Source organism: Hylobates moloch, unplaced genomic scaffold (assembly GCF_009828535.3).
Source record: "Hylobates moloch isolate HMO894 unplaced genomic scaffold, HMol_V3 SCAFFOLD_13, whole genome shotgun sequence".
Classification (NCBI taxonomy): Eukaryota; Metazoa; Chordata; class Mammalia; order Primates; family Hylobatidae; genus Hylobates; species Hylobates moloch.
The window spans coordinates 25,787,550-25,801,985 of NW_026652288.1; the positions used below are offsets into that span (position 1 = coordinate 25,787,550).

The 14,436-nt window shown below is 41.2% G+C and overlaps 1 protein-coding gene across 1 annotated transcript in view; it reads left to right on the plus strand.

The window, feature by feature from the left end:
• Positions 1-14,436, plus strand: part of RAB10 (RAB10, member RAS oncogene family) — a 96,188-nt gene that overhangs the window by 61,768 nt on the left and 19,984 nt on the right. Inside the window, exon 3 of the mRNA XM_032172453.2 lies at positions 5,926-6,064. Coding sequence (XP_032028344.1) covers positions 5,926-6,064 — 139 coding nt within the window. The remainder of the gene's footprint in view (positions 1-5,925; positions 6,065-14,436) is intronic.

Sequence of the window (14,436 nt, forward strand, 5' to 3'; positions counted from 1 at the left end):
ATGTTGAACATTTTGAGGAACTGCCTGACTGTTTTCTAACATGGCTGCATCATTTTACATTGTCACCAACAGGGTATGAGGGTCCCAATTTCTCTACATCCTCACTAACGTATATTATTGTCGTTTGGGTTATAGCCATCCTGTGGTGGTGGGGAGCTAGGTTGGTATCTCATTGTGGTTTTTATTTGCATTTCACTAATGACTAAGGATGTTGAGCATCTTAAGTGTTTATTGGCCATTTGTGTATCTTTCTTGGATAAATGCCTGTTTAGATCTTTTGCTGATTTTTAAGTTTGGTCATTTGTCCTTTTATTGTTGAGTTGTAAGTTCTTTGTGTATTCTGCACAGACAAGTCCCATATCAGATACACAAGTTCGCAAATAGTTTCTTCCAGTCTGTGGGTTGTCTTTTCACCTTGTATTGTTCACTGAAATACAAGTTTTTAATTTACTTGTCTCATTTACCTGTTTTTTCTTTTGTTGTTTATGCTTTGGTGACATATTTAAGAAACAGTTGTCAAATCCAAGATTTGAAGATGAACCCTATAGTTTCTTCTAAGAGTTTTTATAGTTCAGCTCCTGGATTTAGGTCTTGATCTGTTTTGAGGAAATTTTTTTTTTTTTTTTTTTTGAGATGGAGTCTTGCTCTGTCGCCCAGGCTGAAGTGCAGTGGCGCTATCTCGGCTCACTGCAAGCTCCGCCTCCCAGGTTCATGCCATTCTCCTGCCTCAGCCTCCTGAGTAGCTGGGACTACAGGCGCCCGCCACCATGCCTGGCTAATTTTTTGTATTTTTATTAGAGATGGGGTTTCACTGTATTAGCCAGGATGATCTCAATCTCCTGACCTCATGATCCACCCGCCTCAGCCTCCCAAAGTCCTGGGATTACAGGCATGAGCCACCGCGCCCTGCTGTTTTGAGGTAATTTTTATATATGTTATGGGGTAGAGGTCCAACTTCCTTCTTTTGCATGGATATATTCAGTTGTTCCAGTACCATTTGTTGGAAAGCCTGTTTTTTTCCCCCAATGACAATATTAGAAATTTTAAGCAGAATAATATGATCAAACATACGTTTAAAGAAGATCACTCTGGCTGATGTGTGGAGAACGGCAGTCCATCATCTCTGAATCTTAGAATGCCAACAAAAGGTATTGTGAACAAGCAGCCAGTGACTTAGAATGAAGACCAGAAACTTATCCAAGGAGTCATGAGAATGAAGTGTTACAAGAAGAGAATGCAGTCGGCTGGGTGCAATGGCTCACACCTGTAATCTCAGCACTTTGGGAGGCCGAGGCAGGCGGATCACCTGAGGTCAGGAGTTTGAGACCAGCCTGGCCAACACAGTGAAACCCCATCTCTACTAAAAATATTAAAATTAGCTGAGCGTGGTGGCACACACCTGTAATCCCAGCTAGTTGGGAGGATGAGGCAGGCGAATCACTTGAACCCGGGAGGTGGAGGATGCAGTATGCCGAGATTGTGCCACTGCACTCTGTGAGACTCTGTCTCAGAAAAAAAAAAAAAGAAAAAAGAGAATGCAGTCAACTGTGTAGAATCCTACTTAGTGATTAAGATGCAGTCATGCAGTGCATAATGATATTTTAGTCAGTGACTGCATACACAATGGTTGTCCTATCAATATTGTAATACATTTTTACTGTACCTTTTCTATGTTTAGACATATTTAGATACACAAATACTTATTGTGTTACAGTTGTCTACTGTATTCAGTGTAGTCACATACTCTACAGGTTTGTAGCCTGGGAGCAATATGCTATACCACATAGTGCAGGTGTGTTGTAGGCTCTAATCATTTAGGTTTGTATAAGTACACTCTATGATGTGTGCACAATGATGACATAGTCTAATGATGCATTTCTCAGAACATATCCCTGTCGGCTGGGCACGGTGGCTCACGCTTGTAATCCCAGCACTTTGGGAGGCCGAGGCGGGCGGATCACGAGGTCAGGAGATCGAGACCACGGTGAAACCCCGTCTCTACTAAAAATACAAAAAATTAGCCGGGCATGGTCGCGGGCGCCTGTTGTCCCAGCTACTCGGAGAGGCTGAGGCAGGAGAATGGCATGAATCCGGGAGGCGGAGCTTGCAGTGAGCCGAGATCGCGCCACTGCACTCCAGCCTGGGTGACAGAGCGAGACTCCGTCTCAAAAAAACAAAACAAAACAAAAAAAAAACCATATCCCTGTCATTAAGAGGTGGATGATATATGAAAAGGAAATAGCTATTGGATTTGGCATCCAGGTTATTTGAGACCTTCTGAAAAGGAGTTTTGGTAGAGTAATCAGTAATAGCAATCCTATTAGAATCAGTTAAGGACTGAAAGTGGGAAAACAGCAACTAGAGAAAACTCTATTTAAAGAAATTTGCTGGGAAAATTTTTATGTAAATATAGACAAGCTTATCCTAGTATTTATATGGGAAGGCTAGGATAGCTAAAACAATTTTGACAAAGTAAAATAAGTGGGAAGAATCAATCTACCTGGTTGTAAAACTTTTTATTTAGCCACAGTAATCCAATGGTAATGGAGGAGGCCTAGACACATAGGAGATTGCAACAGAATAAAGAACCCAGACACAGATTGAACTGTGGTGTGGCCTGCAGATTTTTGACAAAGGTACAAAAGCAATTCAATGGAGGAAGGTTATTACTTCGACATTTCCAGCAAATGGTGCTTGAGCCATAGGACATTCATAGAAATGTCCTATTTGAAATTAACTCAAAATGTACCATCGGTTTAATAAAACCATAAGGTGGCCAGGCACGGTGGCTCACGCCTACAACCCCAGCACTTTCAGAGGCTGAGGCAGGTGGATCATCTGAGGTCAGGAGTTTGAGATCAGCCTGGCCAACATGGCGAAACCCTGTCTGTACTAGAAATACAAAAATTGTCCAGTGTGGTGGTGCACGCCTATAGTCCCAGCTCTTCGGGAGGCTGAGGCCGGAGAATCTGTTGAACTCGCAAGGCAGAGGTTGCAATGAGCCGAGATCACACCACTGCACTCCAGCCTGGGCGACAGAGCAAGACTGTCTCAAAAAAAGAAAAAAACTCATAAGGCTTTTAGAAGAAAATACAGGAGAAAATCTTTGGAACGTAAGACTACGTGAAGAGGCCGGGTGCGGTGGCTCACGCCCATAACCCCAGCACTTTGGGAGGCTGAAGCGGGCAGATCATCTGAGGCCAGGAGTTCGAGACCAGCCTGGCCAACATGGTGAAACCCCATCTCTACTAAAAATATAAAAATTAGCTGGACGTGGTGGCACGTGCCTGTAATCTGAGCTATTCCAGAGGCTGAGGCAGGAGAATCTCTTGAACCTGGGAGGTGGAGGTTGCAGTGAGCCGAGATCATGCCACTACACTCCAGCCTGGGAGACAGAGCGACACCCTGTTTCCAAAAAAAAAAAAACAAGACTAGGTGAAGAATTCTTAGACATAACACTAAACACATGATCTGTAAAAGAAAAAAACAATCAGTAACTTAATTAGACTTTCACAAAATTAAAAGCTTCCTCTCTACAAAATACCCTGTCAAGGGAATGAAAAGACTAGCTACAGACTTGGAGAAAATATTTACAAGCCAGTGTATCTGACAAAGGACTTCTGTATAAAAAGAACTTTCAAAAGTCAACAGTAAAAAGACAAAAAACTGACAATCCAGGCCAGCCGCAGTGGCTCACGCCTGTAATCCCAGCACTTTGGGAGGCCAAGGCGGGCTGATCACCTGAGGTCAGGAGTTCGAGACGAGCCTGGACAACATGGTGAAACCCCATCTCTACTAAAAATACAACAGTTGGCTGGGCGTGGTGGTGGGCGCCTGTAATCCCAGCTACTTGGGAGGCTGAGGCAGGAGAATCACTTGAACCCAGGAGGCAGAGGTTGCAGTGAGCCGAGACTGTGCCATTGCACTCCAGCCTGGGCAGCAAGATCGAAACTCCATCTCAAAAAAAAAAAAAAAAAAAAAAAAAAAAAAAAAAAAAAAAAAAAAAAAACAAACCAATAAAAAAATGGAAAAAAAAAAAAAAAAAAATAGACATTTCACCAAAGAGGATGTGTGGATGGCAAATAAACACATGAAAAAATGTTCACCATCTTAGCCACAGAGAAATACAGATTAATGTGATGATGAAATATTGTTATATGCCCTCTTAGAACTACAGAAATAAAAAATAGTGACAGCATCAAATGCTGGTGAGGATGCAGAGAAACTGGATCTTTTATATGTTGCTAGTGCAAATGTCAAGTGATAGAGCCACTCTGGAAAAAGTTTGCCAGTATCTTATCGTTATACACTTACTATATTATCCATAAATAACATTCCTGGGCATTTATTTCAAAGAAATGAAAAGATATGTCCACATAGAAACCTGTAAATGAATATTCTTCGAACTTCGTTATAGCCAAAAACTGGAAACAACCCTGAATGTCCTTCCATGGGTGAATGATTAAACAAATTGTGATACAGACATACCATAGAATGCTACTCAGCAATGAAATGGGACAGACCAGGATTATGTACAAAAACTTGGAGAGGACTTCAAGAGCGTTATGGTGAAAGAAGTGTTAAATGCCAATTTCAAAAGGTAGCATACTACATGATTCCAATTACATAACATTCTGGAAATGAAAAAAATATAAACATAGAAAACAGATTATTGATCAGAGTTTAGGGACTATGGGGAGTAAAGAGGTGATGTAATAGTTCTTTATCTTGTGGTAGTTACACAAATCTGTACATATAATAAATTGTAGAGAACTATATATACACACATACACAAATAAGTGCATGTAAAAAAAAACCCTGAAATCTTAATAAGGTCTGTAGACTGTATCCAATGTCTGTTTTCTGGTTTTGCTATTATGCTGCAGTAATATAAGATATTATCATTAGGAAAAGCTGGGTGAAAGGTACCCAGGACCTCTCTGCACAGTTTTGTAACTTCCTGTAAGGCTGTAATTATTTCAAAATAAAAGTTTAAAAAAATATTAACTCTAAAGAGGAGCAGGGATAGTTGGAGAGATGTAGGGTTGAGATTGGGGTTTTTTGCTTTATTTTTATTTATTTATTTTGAGACGGAGTCTCACTCTGTCACCCAAGCTGGAGTGCAGTGGCACCATCTCGGCTCACTGCAACCTGTGCCTCCCAGGTTCAAGCAGTTCTCTTACCTCAGCCTCCCGAGCAGGTGGGATTACAGGCATGTGCCATCACGCATGGCCAATTTTTGTATTTTTAGTAGAGATGTGGTTTCACCATGTTGGCCAGGTGTCTTGAACTCCTGACCTTAAGTGATCTACACGCCTCAGCCTCCCGAAGTGCTGGGATTACAGGTGTGAGCCACTGCACCCGACCTTATTTTTGCTTTTTTAAAAAAGATACTAAAACATGTTTGTAAGCTGATGAGATGATCCATAAAAGAGCAAAATGATGATACAAATGAGAGGGCATAGTTACAGGAGCAAAATACATCTCACACCTTTGGCTTTAAGCATTAAATAATGGAAAATACTACTATTTACATTTCTGTCTTATTATTTATAAGTGAGGTTATCTTTACAACTTTTGGTTAATGATTCTAAATGTAAATGTGACTGTACTGTGGTATAGTTCTCTAATGTTCTAAAAAATCCTACCTGCTTTTGTGTTACATTATGGAACTAAATTATTAAATAAAATGAAATGTTAAGAGTTTTTATGGTGTTTGCTAGTGCTTATTCAATAACCTTGATTTTATGTGTCACTTCCTACTGTTTTCCCTTTCAGATTTTCTTCCAGCATGGGTAGGTGATTAATTTCCTTCAACTAAAAAGTTTTTATATATACTTAGGAAAAACTATTCTTGTTTTGTCCTTTATGTGAAATGTAGTAATATCAAAATGCTTAATAGAAATTATTGGCTGTTTATTTCAGGGATACAGCAGGCCAGGAGCGATTTCACACCATCACAACCTCCTACTACAGAGGCGCAATGGGTATCATGCTAGTATATGACATCACCAATGGTAAAAGTTTTGAAAACATCAGCAAATGGCTTAGAAACATAGATGAGGTAAGACCTAGAACTTGTATAAACCCTTCATGAACACACATTTGTGTGCTTGGTTAGGAAGAATAAATATTCCAAGTGATCTTCAAGATATAATGTACTGTTGAAGTCATTATTATTGAAGTATTTCTATTTTCTAAAAGTTAATGTTGGCTGGGCATGGTGGCTCATGCCTGTAATCCCAGCACTTTGGGAGGCTGAGGCGGGAGGATCACCTGAGGTCAGGAGCTCAAGACCAGCGTGGCCAACATGGTGAAACCCCGTCACTACTAAAAATTACAAATTAGCTGGGCATGGTGACGTGCACCTGTCGTCCCAGCTACTCGAGAGTCCAAGGCAGGAGAATCTCTTGAACCTGGGAGGTAGAGGTTGCAATGAGCCAAGATTGCGCCACTGCACTCCAGCCTGGGCAACAGAGCAAGACTCCGTCTCCAAAAAAAAAAAAGTTAATGTTGTTATTTGCTAACTTTTTCTTAAGTTTTTGGACAGTCTATCTAGAGCCCCATTCAAGACAATTAGTAAATTACTCCAAAACTCTGTGTAGCCATCTTACGGGTGACCCCAAATAGAAGCTATCAGTGGTTTTACAATGACTTTCTGGAAATGAATTTTTTCTTAATAAATTTTTATTGAATGAATGAATGAAATGTCCAGTAGTAATTTTTTAAAACTTTATTTTTCATGTTATAGAAATATAATATTGCTTCTGCGCGTTTTGAAATATATGGAATACTAATATAGTAAAAACCTAACTAAGAAAATAGTTGCATTGCATGTGAAAATGTTGGTTTTTTTCTGTATTTTGGGTTTTTTTGAGATAGAGTCTCACTTCATCACCCAGGCTGGAGTGCAGTGGCACGATCTTGGCTCACTGCAATCTCTGCTTTCTGGGTTCAAGTGATTCTAGTGTCTCAGTGTCTTGAGTAGCTGGAATTACAGGTGTGCACCACCACACCCTGCTAATTTTTGTATCTGTAGTAGAGACGGGGTCTCACCATGTTGGCCAGGCTGGTCTTGAACTTCTGGCCTCAAGTGATCTTGCCCACCTTGGCCTCCTGAAGTGCTAGGATTGCAGGTGTGAGCCACCACATCCAGCCTGATGTTACTTTTTATAAGTTAAAATTATGTATCAAAGCATGTCTGTTTCTTTGCTACAGCATAGGTGGCTTCTTGTTAAGAGTTGTTTTTCATGCCTTATTGCTACCTTCTAGGCTTTGAGTTTTGTTAAGAGTAACTCTTTGAAGCAAATTTTGGCCAGATACACAAAGACCAAGTCTTAAGCCAATATTAGACCCAAGATAATACCCCTAATGGTAGGAATCCTAAGGGCTCATTACCACTTTTTTGTTGCTACAATAAATCTTTGGGAGAAGCTTATTATTTTTTAATAATTATTTAAAGTTACACGGATCTTGGCTGGGTGCGGTGGCTCACGCTTGTAATCCCAGCACTCTGGGAGGCCGAGGCGGGTGGATCACCTGAGGTCAGGAGTTCGAGACCAGCCGAGCAACATGGAGAAACCCCGTCTCTACTAAAAATACAAACTTAGCTGGGTGTGGTGGCACATGCCTGTAATACCAGCTACTTGGGAGGCTGAGGCAGGAGAATCGCTTGAACCCAGGAGGTGGAGGTTGCAGTGAGCTGAGATCACACACCATTGTACTCCAGCCTGGGCAACGAGGGCGAAACTCCGTCTCAAAAAAAAAAAAAAATACACAAATCTTAAAACAAAAAAGCTTTATTTTGATTTCCTTATTTTATTTTTCAGGTAAGTAGTCTGTAGTAAGAGCAGTTTAGAGATTTTGCAGTGCGTTTCCAGCAACCACCAATTCTCTGATTCTACCACATGAACTGGTGTCCTGCTATTCAATCCTATTCTGACACTGACTACCCTGAATTAGTATCAGACTCCACAAGTTTAAGGACTCATTCCTACAAAATTGCCCTCACTTGAGACACCATTTGCAAGTCCTGGGTCCCCAGGCTTACCCACATTTCTGTCTTCTGTCCAAGCTGGCTATAGATTTTGGGGATGCCAGCAATGCCACTCCATGTGATCATTTGCTAGAGTGAGTCATAGAACTTAGGAAAATGCTATACTTAGGATTACAGTTTTATTATAAAGTATACAATTCAGGAACAGCCAAATGGAAGAGAGGCATATGCGGGGAGTGGGGGCAGGGCTCCAGAGCTTCCATACCGTCTCCGGATATGCCACCTCTCCCAGCACCTTGATGTGTTCACCAAATTGGAATATTCCTTACCCTCAGTTTTTCAGATTTTTGAATTGAAGTTCCATCACTTAGGCATAATTGATTAAATCATTGACTTCTGGTGATTGAGTGTAATGTCTGTCTCCCTTCCCCTCCTAGGAGGTCAGGAAGTGGGACTGAAAGTTCCAATCCTCTTATCACTTGGTTGGTTCCTCTGGAGACCAGCCTCCATTCTGAAGCTAGATAGGAGCCTTGTCATCAGTCACCTCATTAGCATAAACTCATTATAGTCAAAAGAATCTTGTTATGAATAACAAAAGGCAACCCTGTCACTCAGGAAATTGGGAGGTCAGTGACAGGAACTGGGAACAAAGACCTAATATATGTTTTTATTACACCACAGACTTAAACATCTGACATGGTAGACTGGATGGTTTGTTTCCCAAGATAAACTGAGAAACATAAAACCTAGGTATAAAAAAGGAAAATTGTGGGTGTAGTGGTGCACACCTGTGGTCCCAGTTACTTGGGAGGCTGAGGCAGAAAGATTGCTTGAGCCCAAGAATTCAAGGCTGCAGTGAGCTATTATCATACCACTGTGCTTCAGCCTGGGTGACAGAGTGAGTCTCTGTCTCTGAAAAAGAAAAGAAGTAAAGTTATTTAAAAAGAAAATCTTGGCCAGGCGTAGTGGCTCATGCCTGTAATCCCAGCACTTTGGGAGGCAGAGGCAGGCAGATCACCTGAAGTCAGGAGTTCCAAACCAGTCTGGTCGACATGGTGAATCCCTGTCTCTATGAAAAACACAAAAAATTAGCTGGGTGTGATGGTGGGCACCTGTAGTCTCAGCTACTCAGGAGGCCGAGGCAGGAGAATCACTTGAACCCAGGAGGTGGAGGAGGCTGCGGTGAGCCAAGATTGCACCACTGTACTCCATCCTGGGCAGCAGAGTGCAACTCCGTCTCAAAAAGAAAGAAAAAGAAAATCTTGTGTCTCTGATGTATTAAAGGATTATATAACATAATCAAGAGGAACTTAACCCAGGAATGCAAGGGTCAGAACCTGTCAATGTAATATGCCATATTAATAAAGGACAAAACCATACAGTTATCTCAGTTCACACAGAAAAAACATTTGACAAAATCCAACATTCTTTTATGATTAAAACAGTCGGCCGGGTGCAGTGGCTCACACCAGTAAATCCCAGCACTTTGGGAGGCCGAGGTGAGTGGATCACCTGAGGTCAGGAGTTCGAGACCAGCCTGGCCAACATGGTGAAACCTCATCTCTACTAAAAATACAAAAATCAGCCAGGTGTGATGGCAAACACCTGTAACCCCAGCTACTCGGAAGGCTGAGGCAGGAGAATCGCTTGAACCCAGGAGGTGGAGGTTGCAGTAAGCCGAGATCATGCCATTGCGCTCCAGCCTGGGTGACAGAGCAAGACTCTGTCTCAAAAAAAAAGTCAACAAACTAGGAATAGCAAAGAACTTCCTTAATCCTGTAAGTGACATCTATAAAAATACCACAGCTATTATCATACCTGTCCCCTAACATCAAGAATCAAGAACATGGCAAGAATATCTGCTCTGGCCACTTCTGTTCAACATTATGCTGAGATTCCAGCCAGAGCTAAAAAAAAAAAAAAAAAAAAGAGCCATCCAGAGTGAAACAACTATTTATAAATAGTAGAATATTTTATATAGAAAATCCTTAAGAACCCACAAACATATATCCAGAAATCTCTTAGAACTAATAAACAAGTTCAGCAAGGTTACAAGAAATGAGATCAACATACAAAAATCAGCTTTATTTCTGTACACTAGCAATAACCTAAAAATTACATTGAGAATAAAATTCCATTTGTAATAATACCAAAAGGGAAAAAATACTTAGGAGTAAATTTAACCAAAAGAGTGTAAGACTTGTACACAGAAAACCACAAAATATTGTTGAAAGAAATTAAAGATCTAAATAATTAGCCAGTATTTGTGAATTGGAAGACAATATTAAGATGGCATTACTACCCAAAGTGATCTACAGATATAGTGCAATCCCTATCAAAATCCCAATTGCTTTTTTAAAAATTCCCCTCGTGGAAATTGACAGATTGACCCTAAAACTAATATAGACAGGCAAGGGACCCAGAGTAGCCAAAATAATCTTGAAAAGGAAGTACAAAGTTGTAAGACTTACGCTTTCTGGTTTTAAAACTTAACCGCAAAGCCACAATAATCAAAACATTGTGATACTGACATAAGGATAGTCATAAAGATTAATTGAATAGTATTGAGAGTCTAAAAATAAACTCTTACGTATATGGTCAGTTGAGTTTTAACAAGATGGCTAGACAATTCAGTGGGCAAAAGAATAGTCTTTCCAACAAATGGTGCTGGGAAAACTGGCTATCCTCGTGTGGAAGAATGAAAGTTAGACACTTACTTCATACCATACAGAAAAGTTAACTCAAAATGGATCATGAAGGTTGGGTATGGTGGCCCCCACCTGTAATCCCGACACTTTGGGAGGCCAAGGTGGGTAGGTCGCTGGAGCCCAGGAGTTTGAGACCAGCCTGGGCAACATGGTGAAACCCCATCTCTACAAAAATATACAAAAAAAAAAAAAAAAATTAGTTAGGGTTGGTGGCATGCACCTGTAGTTCCAGCTATCTGGGAGGCTGAGGTGGGATCACTTGAGCCCAGGAGGTCGAGGCTGCAGTGAACGATGATTGCATTACTACACTCCAGCCTGGGCAACAGAGTGAGACTCAGTCTTAAAAAAAGAAAAAAAAAAAAACAAAAAGGATGATGGACCTACACGTAAGATCTAAAGCCATGAAGCGGCAAAAGAAAAGAAATGGATAAATTGGGCTACATCAAATTTAAAACCTTTGTGCTTTGAAGGTTCTACCATTTAGAAAGTAAAAAGCCAACCCACAGAATGGAAGAAAAGAGGACAGACTCTTAACAAGTGTTCACAAAGATGTAGAGAAATTATAACCCTCATATATTGCTGGTAGAATTGTAGAATGATGCAGCTGGTTTGGAAGATATTTTGGCAGTTCTCAAAATGGTTAAACATACAGTTACCTTATGACCAACAGTTCTACTCCTAGGTATTTACCCAAGAGAATTAACAATACATATCCACAAAAGGTGTACACAAGTATTTATAGCAGCATTATTCACAATAGCCAAAAAAATAGAAACAACCCAAACATCCACCAACTGATGAATGGATAAATAAAATGTGTATATTCATATAATGGAGTATCACTCTGCCATTAAAAGGCATGAAGTACTGATACGTGGTACAGTGTGGGTGAACCTTGAAAACCTTATGCAAGAAGCCAGAGATAAAAGGCCTTACATGATTCCCTTTAAATAAAATGCCCCAAATTGACAAAAACATAGAGAAAGAAAGTAGATTCATGATTGCCAGGTGCTGGGGGTTATGTTTGGAGAGAAAAGAGTGATTGCTATGAGTACAGGTTTATAGGGGAGTGATAAAAATATTCTAAAGTTAGTAGTGGTGATAGTTGAACTGTCTCGTAAATAACTGAAAAACACTGAATTGTATATTTTTACAGGGTGAATTTTATGATATGTAAATTATAAACTCAAAACTGTTACTTTTTAAAAACTGAATTGAGCTTTAATACCTTTCCTTACAATTACAGTTGACCCTTGAACAATGCGGGTTTGAACTACACAGGTAGAGTTGTTATTACTATTTTTTTTTTTGAGACGGAGTTTTGCTCTGTCGCCCAGGCTGGAGTGCAGTGGCGCCATCTTGGCTCACTGCAATCTCCACCTCCCTGGTTTAAGTGATTCTTCTGCCTCAGCCTCCTGAGTAGCTGGGACTACAGGTGCATGCCGCCACGCCCGGCTAATTTTTTTTTGTATTTTTTAGTAGAGACAGGGTTTCACCATCTTGGTCAGGCTGGTCTGGTCTTGAACTCCTGACTTCGTGATCTACCTGTCTTGGCCTCCCAAAGTGCTAGGATTACAGGCATGAGCCACTGCGCCCTTCCAGTTGTTAATATTTTTTAATTAAAAAATATTTTTGAGATAGGTGTCTCACCACGTTGCCCAGGCTGGTCTTAAAACCCTGAGCTCTGCCGGGCGGGCGCGGTGGCTCACGCCTGTAATCCCAGCACTTTGGGAGGCCGAGGCGGGCGGATCACGAGGTCAGGAGATCGAGACCATCCTGGCTAACACGGTGAAACCCCGTCTCTACTAAAAATACAAAAAATTAGCCAGGCGAGGTGGCGGGCGCCTGTAGTCCCAGCTACGCGTGAGGCTGAGGCAGGAGAATGGCGTGAACCCTGGGGGGCGGAGCTTGCAGTGAGCCGAGATCGCGCCACTGCACTCCAGCCTGGGTGAAAGAGCGAGACTCCTTCTCAAAAAAAAAAAAAAAAAAAAAAAAAAAGCTGAGCTCCAGTAATTCTCCCATCTCAGCCTTCCTGGTAGCTAGGACTACAGGCATGTGCCACCATGCCTGACTCACAGGTCCACTTAATATACATTTTTTTCAACTAAAGGCAGATTGAAAATACGAATTTTGACACTCACATATAATATAGGGTGGTGTGGGGCCTTCTTTGTGTGTGTCTGTTTCACAGGGCTGGCTGCAGGACTTGAGTATGCGTGGATTTTGATAAAGGAAGTAGGGTCCTGGAACCAATCAGCCATTCCCCATGGAGACTGTATTTCTTTTCTTTCTGTCTTTTTTTTTTTTTTTTGAGACGCAGTCTTGCTCTTTCATCCAGGCCGGAGTGTAGTGGCGCTATCTCAGCTCACTGCAAGCTCTGCCTCCTGGGTTCACGCCATTCTCCTGCCTCAGCCTCCCGAGTAACTGGGACTACAGGCGTCTGCCACTGCACCCGGCTAATTTTTTGTATTTTTAGTAGAGACGGGGTTTTACCATGTTAGCCCGGATGGTCTTGATGTCCTGACCTCATGATCCGCCCGCCTTGGCCTCCCAAAGTGCTGGGATTACAGGCGTGAGCCACCGCACCCGGCCTTTTTTTTTTTTTTTAAGAGAGAGGGTCTTGCTATGTTGCCCAGGAGGCTTGTCTCAAATTCCTGGCCTCAAGCAGTCTTTCCGTCTAAGCCACCTGAGTTAGCTGGACTTCGGGCGTGTGCCACTGTGCCACTCTTTGTATTTCTTTAGCAAAAGGAGACAAATACAAGTTTTCTCTTCCTTGGAATAGAGATAAGAAGAATTTATATACTCTTAAATCTGTGTTTCCTGAAGCATGTTCTACTTTTTAGTAGTATTACTTGGCATACGACATTCTGTGGACAAATACATTAAATAGGTATTTTTATTATTCAATTTTTATATGCTTTAGTGTGTTGCGAATGTCCAAGAGGGGGAGTTATAATATGAAGGTTTTGAAACTTGTTGAGGTGAAACTTTACATCAAGGGACAACTCTTGGGATCAGTGTTTTTGAACTAGGCTGCGGATGCAGTGTGAACAACATAAATGATCCCCTACTTAGTGTTAAGAGTTGGGAAGGGTCGGGCACGGGGGCTCATGCTTGTAATCCCAGCACTTTGGGAGGCCGAGGCTGGCAGATCATGAGGTCAGGAGATTGAGACCATCCTGGCTAACACGGTGAAACCCCATCTCTATTAAAATAAGAAAAAAGATTAGCCAGGCGTGGTGGCGGGTGCCTGTAGTCCCAGCTACTCTGGAGGCTGAGGCAGGAGAATGGTGTGAACCCAGGAGGTGGAGCTTGCAGTGAGCCGAGATCGTGCCACTGCACTCCAAAACAAAACAAAAAAAAACAAACAAAAAAACCAAAAGAGTTACGACGTACAAAGTTGTTAACATATAAATAAAACAAGTACCTAACATAGCCTGGGAGGTGAGAGGAGCGACTTATAAACTGAGACCTGAGGAGATGAGAAGTTACCCAGATAAGGATGGGACTGATACAAAAAGTGCAATGGATTCCAATTTAAGACAGATCATATATGTTAATTTACTTTGGGTAGCTGGGGAACATAACTACATTGGCTATAGGGATATTTAGAGAAAGGTACTTTAGACCAAATAACTTAGCTTAGGAAGGACAAATCCTTAGGAAACCCAAGTCTCAGATTATTTCTCTAATAGATATAAAAAGATGTTCTTTTTTTTTTTTTTTTTTTTT